Source organism: Somniosus microcephalus, chromosome 7 (assembly GCF_052327205.1).
Source record: "Somniosus microcephalus isolate GS21.2 chromosome 7, FLI_Smic_1.0, whole genome shotgun sequence".
Classification (NCBI taxonomy): domain Eukaryota; kingdom Metazoa; phylum Chordata; class Chondrichthyes; order Squaliformes; family Somniosidae; genus Somniosus; species Somniosus microcephalus.
In genome coordinates, this window is record NC_140993.1 from 118,010,931 (window position 1) to 118,023,648 (window position 12,718).

A 12,718-nucleotide genomic window follows, 5' to 3' on the forward strand; every position below is an offset into this window, starting at 1 on the left:
CCGTTTCTAAAAGCTTCCCCACTACCAAGGTTAAACTGACTGGCCTGTAGTTGCTTTACACCCTTTTTTTGAACACCCCTGTTTGTTATTTAATTTCAGTGTGTGATTAATAAAAGTAAAAATAAAAAAAAAGGGAAATTGCTCCAAAATTGCTTTGAACAGGAGTTTGGCCTTTGTGATTTAATTTCCAGAGAAGACACTTATATCAATTTATTTATAAACTAGGGGGGAGAAACTCGGTTTGTTGCGCCACCCATTAGCGCCTAAAGAGGCTGAGAAGTGGGGCGGTAACCAACTAGCGCTCGGGCGCAGCGAACCCTGCGCCTCCTCCCATATTGAGCGGACATTTTGCGCCGGCGCTAAACCTTAGCGTCCGCTCACGGGCGCAGGCAGATCATGACGTCATTTCAGTGTGTAATGTCTTTTGGGCGCCCCGGACCGGAAATTCAGTGGTGCGCCCCTCCGTTCCGCCTGGCGCTAATAAGGACAGCTTACCTGGAACGTTCCCCAGTCACTGTGGGGCTGGGGGGCGTGTTCTTTAAAGGGGACTGCTGTGGTATAAAAGCGGCAGCCATTTTTGGAGCACAACTTCTTCGAGAGTTAGAGAGAGTTGCTGAGCTGCACACTGAGAGCCATTTCACCACTGAGCCAGCGCTGGCAGAAGAACTTCAGCCTTCTGACCATCACCTTGCTGTTGGTGAGCATATCAAACGTGGAGACTTTCTGTGCACACTTATTATGGGGGTTGCATTGGAGGGGAACGTCCTGCTGCTAAATCATCTGGAAAGGGCACAGAGACGCAGGGAGAGAGGGGCAGGCCTGGCCAGACGGAGGAGGGCCAACAGACGTCGCCACACCAGACCTTACGCTGCCAGGGTTTTCCGACAGCAGTTTTCCTACTTGAACATGTCGGAGGAGCAGTGTATCAGAAGGCTGCGCTTTAGAAAGGAGGTGGTGACTGAGCTGTGCCACCTGCTTCAGCCAGATCTGCAGCCTCAGATAAGGTGCAGGACATCTCTGTCGGTGGCTGTGAAGATGACTATTGCCCTAAATTTCTACGCAAGCGGCTCCTTGCTGCACCCGTCAAGTGACTGATGCCCTGTTTAAAAGGGGGCGGCAGTACATCTCCTTCCCAATGACCCCGGACAAGCAGCGGGAGCGCGCAGAGGGCTTCGCAGCAATAGCGGACTTCCCCATGGTGCAGGGCGCCATTGACTGCATGCACGTGGCTTTGCGGGCGCCTGTATTGAATCCAGAGGAGTTCCGCAACCGCAAGGGGTTCCATTCCTTGAATGTCCAGCTGGCCTGTGACCACCGACAGCTGATCCTCGCAGTGAATGCGCAGTTCCCAGGCAGCAGCCATGACGCCTTCATCCTGCGCCAGACTTCTGTTGCAGACCTTTTCGAGGCCCCGGCTCACCCAGGAGGCTGGCTTCTCGGGGACAAGGGCTATCCTCTGTGCCCGTGGCTGATGACCCTGCTCCGTTCGCCCAGCACCCCTGCTGAAAAACGCTACAATTCGAGCCATCAGGCAACGAGGAACATTGTGGAGCACACAATCGGCATGCTGAAGCAACGGTTCCGCTGCCTGGACCATTCCGGAGGAGCCCTGCAGTACTCGCATGAGCGAGTCTCCCACTTCGTGGTTGTATGTTGCATGCTCCATAACCTCGCTATCCTACGGACCCAGCCAATGTCACCAGACATTGAAGCACCAGCAGAGGAGGAGGAGGAGGAGGAGGAGCAGGACCATGATGGGAGGGAGGCACAAACTGGAAGGGCCATCCGTCAGAGGCTGATCAGAAGTCACTTCTAGGCCCCTCTCACGGAATGCATGCTGACATTCCAAGAAGACGGATGGAACCGTTCTGATACCCCAAAGCCTGTGAAGGGCAAAATGCATGTAAATAGCAGACATGGCCATTGTAAATAAAGAAAGTTTTTTATTGTACAAATAGTGCTTCCTTCCAACAAGACAAAGCAATGGCAACTGAAAGCAAAACTAACACACTGACACATAAGTGGCTCGCACACCCGGGAGACTGTCCAGAACATAACTAACATTCAGACCAGCATCCTCGGCCTTGATTTCTACAAATAAGACATCTCAGCAGCACCTTCTACTCTTTCCCCCTTGATGGTGATCTGCTTCTCTTGCGAGATTGGCCCCTTCCCTCCCTGCAGCTCCTCCGTAATGGGACCCCAGTGGCTGCAGCAAGGCTGGGGGAGGCCTGCTGACTGTCCGAAAGCGCAGATGCCCCTGAGGGATGGCCTGGACGATCTCTGGGCCTGGAGGGCCCGGCTGCTGACTGCTCCATCTGTGCATGGGTGGAAGCAGTCTGTCCTGCAGGGGTGGCAGCTGCAGTGGAGACGTGCTGGCGGTGGCATCAGGAATGCTGTCATCCTGAGAGCGGACAGCAGACCCCTGGTCGGCTGACACACTGGCACTCTGACGGGGCAGCACTGCAGCATGCGCAGCAATTGGATGGTCCACAGATTGCTGGCCTGCTGTGGTGCTGCAAGGGCCCCGGGTAATCCTGCCTGATCCAGCGAGGGTGGCAGCGATCAGTGGTCGTGTGGCCTCAATCTGCGTCTGCATTAGACCAGCGAGTGACTGCGTGGCAGCACTCAGCAGTTGCGTGGCAGGTGCCAGTGCTTCGGTGAAGCCCTGGACAGTCCTTTCCAGTGCTGTCCCGAGGCCCTGGACAGTCCTTTCCAGTGCTGTCCCGAGGCCCTGGACAGTCCTTTCCAGTGCTGTCCCGAGGCCCTGGACAGTCCTTTCCAGTGCTGTCCCGATGTCCTGCGCAATCGTTGCCTGTGCTGCGCCGAAGTCTTGGAGACTCCTTGCCTGTGCTGCGCCGAAGTCTTGGACACTCCTTGCCAGTGTCTCGATGGATTCAGGCATCCTTGCCACTGCAGCCATGAGCTCAGTGTGCCTCAGTCCAGCCTGGGCGCTCATTTCTGCGAGGGCACGCACCTCTTCTGCGCTCTGTGCAGCAGCACTCGCGGCCTGATTGCCCTCCGGGGAGACGGCCCCCGAGCTTCCCTACCCCCCTTGCGTTGCTGCAGCCCGCTGGTTCCTGGAACTGGTTCCTCCTCAGAGCCATCCCCTCTGCTCCCCTCCAGGGAAGTAGTCTCCCCAGTCTGCAGAGGGGCTGGCTCGCTTTAGGGTGGTAGTGATGGTCCGGCTTCCTCCTGCTCGTCGCCTCCGGAGTCAGTGGCAGTGGCAGCTTGAGGGCCCGGCTCCCGAGCTGGTGATGCAGCATCTGAAAGCAGAGAGGTTGAAGAGTGGCTTTAGCAAAAGGACAGGGTGGCAGCAAGGGATGCATGAGTGCTGCAATGCACTGACTTGGGTCCAAAGTGAAAAAGCATGCTGGTGGGGGGAACAAGTGGAAGGAGAGAGCTCAAAAAGGTGATGACCTTACCATCGCTGTGCACAATGGGGTCGGCAGCTCCAGAGGTGACAGGACCACTCATCCGGCTTCCAACAATCTGGTAGACTCGCTCCTCGAGGTCTGTGAGGGTCTGCAGGTGAGGCCGGCCTCCTCTGGTACGAAGCTGCTCCCTACGGTTCCTGGCCAGCTTGGCCTGCAGGAGAAAGGACAGAAAGTGATGAAACATGCTGGCCTGAGCTGACATTACATGCCCCCCATGGTCGAATATGTAATGTATATACCTTTAAGGGGGGAACTATGTTTTACAGCTCATGTATACTGCAGTACCGGCAGTGACCACACCTGCATATAACACTGAGTAGTAATCTGTACAGATCAGTTGCAGTGTGAGCCATGTTGAGTAAACACCTGTTGTACCGTTCTCCGCAGTCTGTGTCTCATTATACACGGACGTAACATTGGCGACGAGGCAGGTTCGAACCTACCTGCAACTCTGCATCACCTCCCGGGGATTCGTTCCTGGAGATCAGTGGATTGGAGGTCAAGGCCAGAGACTCGGGCGTCGACCACGGGCAACCGCCCAGTCATCCAGCAGAGACTCGAGCATTGCGGGGGGGGGCTGTCGAGAGCCAGGCTTGGCTTTCCAGTCGAGGTGGTCCAGCAAAACAGGCTGGCAACAGGTAGTGCGCAGACCCTTCCCGGACAGCGGCAGGCTAGAGCCCGACCGAGCGGCACAGCAAAGGGCCGAACAGCATCGACGGGGGAGAGAGAGAGAGAGGGCAGAGCGCACAGGGCGCAGCCGGTGTTCAGGGGCCGAGCAGCGTCAGAGAGAGAGAGACGCACAGAAACCCGCGAGGCGCCGCCATTGCCACGACGACCGCCGAGAGCGGTGTTGGCAGCAGCGCAGGAGAAGTGCGCGAAACCTACAGGGCGCCGCTATTGCCACGAGAACCGCCGGGAGCGGCGTCGGCAGCAGCGGGGGAGGAAGGAAAGCGCGGGAGACGCCATTTTAAGCCATTGGGAGACGCCATTTTAAACCACACCCAAAATGCCGAAGAGTGGCAGTATCACCGCATTTGACAATGAAGTCGAAGATTGGACTACATATGTCGAACGAATAGAGGTGTACTGCAAGGCAAATGGGGTGTCAGATGACAAGAAAGCGTCGGTATTGTTAAATTTAATGGGTGCAAAGACGTATGGTTTATTACGAAATCTAGTAACCCCAACGAAGCCAATGGAACAGAGTTTTGAAGATATAGTAACGATACTAAAGGAACATTTAAACCCCACACCGCTGCTGAAAGCAGAAAGATTCAAGTTTCACAAACGGGACCAGCATAAGGATGAAAGCAATGCTGGTTATTTAACAGAACTGCGCAAAATATCGAAACACTGCCAGTTTGGAGCGGGACTGGCAGATACCTTAAGGGACAAGTTTGTGTGTGGGCTTCAAAGTGAAGGAACCCAGAAACGGCTTTTATCTGAAAAGGACCTTACGCTGGAAAAGGCTTTCAGCATTGCGGTATCATATGAAGCAGCAGCACAGGGCGCTGCAGAGATACAACAGAGACCATAAGAATATGGCACAAACAGAATGTCATGTGGAAAAGTAGGACACATAGCATGAGTCTGCAGGTCGGGAAAGAAAACCAGCAATAAGAAACCGACCAAAGGAAAGTACAAGAAGGTACATAAGATAACGGAGAATAGTTCAGACGAACAAAAGAGTGATAACGACTCCGAAAGCAGGGAACTGAGTTGTCTGAAACTACATAATGTGATCACAACGGAGGATCACCGAACCATTTGGGTCACACTCAAGTTAGCAGGAGTCCAGGTAAAGATGGAATTGGACACAGGATCAGCCCTAACAGTCATAAACCAACGGGACAATGAGCGGCTATTCTCACACATACCCTTGAGAGACACAAAAATTATTTTGAAGATGTACACGGGGCAAAAAGTCTACCCCAAAGGAAAAATAAGGGTGACCGTTATATATAACGGTAAGGAAACACCAAAACTAGACCTGTATGTATTGCAAGATGGAGGACCACCATTACTGGGACATGAATGGATCCGGAAAATACAACTGGATTGGCATTCCATACAGGCACTGACTGTGGCTGACAAAAAGGATGACGACGTCACACCTGGGCGACTGTCAAAGATCCTAACTGACACGAAAGAAGTGTTCCAGCAAGGACTCGGAACACTAAAAGGCATGACAGCGACGATTAAAATTGAAGAAAACACAAGCCCAAAATTTTTTAAGGCCAGACCGGTACCTTATGCGATCCGCCCAGCCGTCGAAGCAGAGCTGGAGAGTCTGGAACGTTCAGGTGTACTGTCCAAGGTAGACTGGAGCGAGTGGGCTACACCCATCGTCCCTGTGATGAAAAAGTCATTGAGCAGCACGCCTGGGGAACCAAGGAAGGTTCGCATCTGTGGGGACTTTAAGGTAACAGTGAACCCGGTCCTTCACACCGTACAATATCCACTTCCGCGGATTGAAGATATTTTCGCCTCGCTATCTGGAGGGAAACGCTTCACTAAGATTAATCTGGCCCAGGCATATCTGCAAATGGAGGTAGAAGAAGCATCAACAAAATACCTCACAATCAACACCCATAAAGGTCTCTACCAATACAACCGGCTGGTATTCGGGGTAGCATCAGCTCCGGCTATTTGGCAGAGGGCAATGGAACAAGTCCTGCAAGGGATCCCAGGGACCCAGTGTTATTTGGATGACATCCTGGTCACGGGCAAAAATGACAGTGATCACCTTGCCAACCTGGAGCAGGTGCTCACTAGATTGCAGGAATATGGGCTCCGAGCTAACCGCCCCAAATGCGAGTTTTTTAGAAAACAGATCTCGTATTGTGGCCACGTTATCGATAAACAGGGGTTACATAAGTCCCCAGAGAAGATTGAGGCAGTAGTCAAGGCTCCAGCACCGGAAAATGTGTCACAACTGAGGTCGTTCCTCGGGCTGGTAAACTACTACCATAAGTTCTTGCCAAATTTGTCTACAATACTACACCCACTGAACACCTTACTGCAAACTGGGGTGCCATGGAAGTGGAGTGACGAATGTAGATGAGCTTTCCAGAAGAGCAAAACACTAATCACATCGAAAGAGGTATTGGTCCATTACAACCCAGCATTACCAATTCGGTTGGCATGTGATGCGTCACCCTACGGCATTGGAGCGGTGGTGTCGCACAAATTCTCAGACGGCTCAGAGAGGCCAATAGCCTTTGCGTCACAATCACTAACCTCAGCCGAGCGTAACTGCGCCCAGATTGACAGGGAGGCCCTCAGCTTAGTGTGGGGAGTGAAAAAGTTCAATCACTATCTGCACGGGCAGAAATCCACCTTGCTGACTGATCACCAGCCTCTTGTCTCCATTTTTAATCCGAAGAAGGGCGTTCCGGTGATGACTGCGCAACGACTACAAAGATGGTCACTTTTTCTAGGGGCGCACCACTATGAGATTGAATATAAGGGCACGAAACAGCATGGAAATGCTGATGGGCTATCACGCCTGCCACTGCCTACTGCGGAGGAAGCACCAGCAGTGGATCCTGTCGAAATATTCCATTCGACTATAGTTGAATACCTACCGGTAACTAACGCTTGTATCGAAAAGGAAACCCGAAATGACCCGACACTGTCTCGGGTATATGATTTGACGGTGAAGGGATGGCCAGCACATGGCGACTCACTGTTGCCAGCATTCTCGACAAGGAGAGAACAGCTGTCAGTGTGCCGGGGGACCTTGATGTGTGGATCCCGAGTGGTAATTCCACCCAAGTTAAGGGATAGAGTGCTCAATGAGCTTCATGAGGGTCATCTGGGAGGGGTAAAAATGAAAAGCCTAGCCAGGGCTTATGTGTGGTGGCCGGGAATCGATAAACAAATTGAGGACCTGACCAAGAGCTGCTCAGGATGCCAGAAATTCCAAAATGCACCACCACAGGCCCCTCTACACCCATGGGAGTGGCCCTCATCTCCATGGCAACGGGTGCATATTGATTTTGCTGGTCCATTAATGGACTCAATGTTTTTAATAGCCGTGGATGCGCACTCAAAATGGCCTGAGGTCATCAAAATGTCCTCCACCACCACGGAGAAAACGATTGCAGTCCTACGGACCATTTTTGCCAGGAATGGCTTGCCAGAACAGATTTGCTCCAACAACGGACCACAGTTTGTGTCCGAAGGGTTCCGGAGGTTCTTGAAAGGGCCATGGGTGCTGGCTGGCAGATGGCCATTGGGACTTTGCGCACCCTCTGGCCATAAAGTCAGGTGCAGATGGAGGGATGAAGATGAATGTGAAAAAGGCACTCACCCTTACGACCCGAGTGAGGTCGTTGAACTTCTTCCTGCATTGCACAGGAGTCCTGGGCATCACGCTGCTGGAGGTGACTCTTTGGGCAACATCCCTCCAAGCTCTGCGGTATTCGCTCTGATGAGGCCTCCTGCCATTCTCGGGGTACAGCACAGCTCGCCGGCATTCCACTGCGCCAACCAGATCATCCAATGCCCCATTGCTAAAGCGCTCTGCTCTCTGCCTGACCCTCTCCATGTCTTGGAAGTTTTGAACGCCACAGGTAGGTCACCGCCGATTTTGAGGCCTACAAGGCGTAGAGTGTGGCTGCTGATGTTAATTGACCCGCCCCTTTAAGAGCTGGCCGGCGCCAGCGTGTCTCGGGGACATCGATTATTGACAGCACCTGCGCTACGCCCGGCCGCCGAGAAATTGAGTAGCGCCGCCGGGTTAGCGCCTTAGGAGTACCGTGCAGCGCCTGATTTAGTGCCGCAATCACCTTCAGGGGCGCTGCAACCCAATATCGCTTGAGGTGGCGATAAGTTGCGCCTGGCGCTAAACTTTGCGTACCGCCAATACTAGCGCCCCAAGCGGGGCGATACCGAATTCATCCCCCTAGGTGTCAAGGAAGCCAACACTTTAACTGTCCCCGTAATGCTGCCCAGATTATTTAATTCTCGCTTAACCTAATTTTAATTTAAAGTATAAAACTTTCCTAACTTACAACTATTATTGAGATTTATACCAGTGATGAGCTTTAGCTTGCTCAAATCTGATCTGATATCCCCAATGTTCTTGCAGATGGAGCTAACCAATGATGTGCAGTCCTTACTACCAACAATGGTAGCTGTCATGGTGGCCAGGATGACTGGAGACCTGTTCAACCATTCACTGTACAGTTCTTTACTGGAACAAAAACGTATTCCATTCCTAGAGCCAGAGCCACGTGTCTTGTACCAGAAGAAACCGTAAGTATATTCTGAACCTTCTAATGGCCCCAGCATCTCACCTGGACATAAATGCGGGCATCTATTTTATGGTGCGTCTTAATGTTTGAGCTTAAATAATTGAATAAACCAAACTTGAAGGACTATAATATACAGTGCTGATTAGAGTGGGATTTTAAAGGATTATTTATACTGAATTCACATTTGGAAAACAGCTGGGATTTAACAATGCATTACAAAGGGTGAACATATAGGGGCTGATTTTCCTATGCATTACGTCCTGTGTGCACCTATTTCTGGGCTGTAACACTGAGGAAAAAGGGGAGAGGCTCCTTGGGGTAGATCTTGACTTCGTGCGACAGTGTAAAATGGGTGATAGCGAGTGGGCAGCCTATTTTGCATCTCTCCCAATTTTTATTTCTATTGAAGTTAATGAACTCGATAGTAACATTCCCTCTCCCCCACAATAGGTGGGAGGAGGTCAGGCTGGGGTTTAGCCCTAAAAAAATGGGGAACGTGACCCTAACCAGTTGCATTTTTACGGTGGTGGGTAGCATGGCGTGTGAGGGCGGGACACTTCATTTAACATATTTAAATCAGTACAATTGCCCCGCGGGTTTCCCAAGGCTCAGGAAACCCGGCAGTGAAATGGAGATGGGAGCTGCCGGCTCCAAAAAGTAAATGATTTTTATAGCACTCCTTGTGGGCCAAGAGGAGCAGGAGTGTGCCCCTAGCCCCTCAAGGAAGCCTTTGGCCTCCCTTCTGCCAATCGCAGCGCCTCCCCAGCCACTGCTGCGATCGGCGACATTCCTTCCCCATCTCACCTCAGCCCTGATCTGCAGCCTGCCCACCGTCCGATTGCCGGGGAGCATTTCTTCCAGCATGAAGGAACAGCACAATCAACGTCTGTTCAACAAACCACCTAACAGTTAGAGACAAAAGAACAGTTACTCCAACACCTGGCATTGGTGCAGGACGGGTCCCAGCCACTGAAGTCCTTCACACTGAATGTAGCAATTGTGTAGGTCAAGGTGTTTTATTGTATCAGAGTCCAATGGCATGAGACAGCACTGCACAAGCAATCGGGGTCGGCTACAAATCCTGAAGATTAACTGTTCCCACAGATTCCACTGGGCCCAAGCCAGTCCTTTACTCAGCCTCAAACGGTTAGTGCAATGTGTTCAGGAGGTCCCTTTTACCAGTTTCACTTTCCGTGTTGCCAACCTGTCCTCCAACCTTTTCCTTCACCCAGTCAATCACTCGACAAGGGGCTGGTTTTCCTGCCCGCCAGCTGGCTTGCCTGTCAATTTGGCCGGCTGCTGGGCGGGAAACGTAAGAACAAAATTATAATGAGGCCCTGCTGTTAAATTCGGCAGGCCCTCCGTCCCCAGCCTCGCCGGGTTCTTCTGCCACTTTCGGCCTCCTCCCTCCCTGCCTCCCTGTAAATAATGGGGCCAATGTTACCTTGCCACCCAAATATATTGGTCAAGTGGAATTATCAGGACTTGACTGGGGCAATACCTATGATTCACCAGGGAGGGAGGGAGGGATACAGCTGCGTAACGCGCTGTAGGAGAATGTAGCCCTATTTTAGGGCAGACATGTCCCAGCCAGTAGCAGTAAAAGTGACTGCTGCCCTGAACTTCTTGCTTTGGGCTCTTTCCAAGGGGCCAGGGAATTATCAGTAGCAGCAGTTAGTTTGCAGTGCATCACTGTATAAAGTAGGCTCACTGATGCCTTGTTTACCTGAACAAGCTGCTTGCGTGATGCAAGCATGGACAACAGGAAGTAACAGGAGAAAGCCATATCTTTTTTTCTTGGCACCCATATAGCCCTGTCAGCTATAGCTCAGTTGGTAGAACCCTTGCCTCAATGAGTCAGAAGGTTGTGGGTTCAAGTCCCATGCCAGAGACTTGAGCACACTATTTTGAAGAAAAGCAGGGGGGTTATCCCCAGTGTCCAGGCCAATATTTATCCCTCAATCAACATCACTAAAACAGATTATCTGGTCATTATCACATTGCTGTTTGTGGGTGCTTACTGTGGCTGTCATGTTTACTACATTACAACAGTGACTACACTTCAAAAAGTACTTCATTGGCTGTAAAGCGCTTTGGAACTTCCGGTGGTCATGAAAGGCGCTATATAAATGCAAGTCTTTCTTTCTATACATACCTGCCCAGTTACAATGCTGGATATCAGAAATGTATGGTGTCCCTAGTGACAACATTGGTAAGACACAAATGATGGGAAATACACTCATTATAATACTGTCCATATTTGGACAGATGTATTATATGCCCAACGCCACTTCCAGTGGGAGATGGCAGAATTTGAGTCAGATACTGGGAGCTGGCTGAAGAGCTCACTGCCCCAACCAGGTTTCCTCACCTGCCTGCCCCGAATCTGCCCAAAAATCCGACGGAATGGCAGAAGGAAATCTATGCCAATACTCTAACCATGGCCTAAATAGTGATTTGTATAAGTTTAGAATTACATCTTTGCTTTTATACTCTGTGACCCTGGCTGGATGACCAGAGATCAGCATGAGAGCACTCTTTGTGGTGTCTCCAGTGTAGGCTAAAATCTCCAGCAACATTTTACTGAAGGAGGGAGTCTTTGGTGCCATCATCATTGCACACATGATGCTGAAAACTTTATTGCTCCCTGCAGTTGCCAGCAGATAAATTGCAGGCAACTCCCCATTAATGTTGAGCAACAGTTCTTTAAGAGCTACTGGCTCACTCGATCTTGCAACTCTCAGGCCAAACTCACTGTGCACATTTTTCACATGCAGGGAACCTATTGAAATGAAAAGGAGGGGCATACCTCACTACACTGCAAGCAAGTGTAGCCCCAGTTACTGGACTTAGGAAATCGTGGCATCTGAGTTCAGCTGGCCTATTGTAGAGTTGTATTTGTTTCTAATGCCGCAATTCTCAGAAATAGGAAACACTTTACTGATCTCATAAACTGGAGAATGTGCCAGTGGCTTTGGGTAGATGAGTATCTGAGAAAAACATCAGTTGAAGTGAAAGAAAAGACCTAAAGGCAAATGAGTGAGACAGAGCTTCCAATGGAAAAGAAAAAGACAAGAAAATCCATCTGAAATGTTTCCTTCAGAAACCTCTGTGGATCTCAAATCTACTATGAAACGTAACAAACTTTCATGCCAGCTGGGCGGCTGCCTGGACAAACAAGGCAGCTGCAAATGGATACTCTAGCTACCAATCTGAAATCACTCCCTGTCTGCACACTGCTCCATTTTGTTTTACACTGGATTCGTACCAGTGGAATTATGAGTGGTTTGAATCCAAATCTAAATGTATCTGGAAGCTAGTCCCCAGTAGCACATCAACTAAATAATTGTCCATTGTTTGATTTAGGTGTGAGTGCAAAATAGATTGAAAACCTAGCCTTCTCCCAAAAGGCCTTTTCATTGTTCCGGCTCACATTTATGTGGATTCTTCTCCCTAAAGTTGACATATAAAACTATATTTTCTGAGTCCTTACCCACTTCTAGTTTGTATCAAAAAATTGCAGGAACACTGCCTATCAGCCTTGACACACTTTTGCGTCTGATGAGCCCATGATCTGGGCTGAAACTTCAATGCAATATTGAGTGAATACTGCATTGTCGGAGTAGCTGCCTTTCAGATGAGACATTAAACTGAGGCCCTGTCTGCCGGCTCAGTTAGATGTAAAAGATTCCATGGTAATATTCAAAGTGGGGCAAAAGGATTCCCTTCATGTCCTAGTCAACATTTATCCCTCAACCAACACAACCAAAAACAAATGTACTGGTCATTCATCTAACTGCTTTGTGTGGAACCTTGTTTTGCACAAATTGGCTGTTATGTTTGCCTACAAAACAACAAAGTTCTCACTGCCTTGACTACTCACTGATCTCTCCCCTCCCACCAAGTGCTCGTCCTACTCTGGGTGTCCACTGCACGTCCTCAGAATACTCACTGCCTCTGCCTCAATTTGTCACTGGCTCCAGCTCCCTTCTGAGTGCTCATAAGATCCAGATCTCCCTC

At 50.5% G+C, this 12,718-nt stretch overlaps 1 protein-coding gene across 3 annotated transcripts in view; it reads left to right on the plus strand.

The window, feature by feature from the left end:
- The window catches only part of LOC147114861 (H(+)/Cl(-) exchange transporter 7-like), a 128,422-nt gene that overhangs the window by 24,582 nt on the left and 91,122 nt on the right, over nt 1-12,718 (plus strand). For all 3 annotated transcript variants that reach the window (XM_085992894.1, XM_085992893.1, XM_085992891.1), the window contains one exon: nt 8,533-8,699. In XM_085992894.1, the coding sequence (XP_085849020.1) occupies nt 8,533-8,699 (167 nt within the window). The remainder of the gene's footprint in view (nt 1-8,532; nt 8,700-12,718) is intronic.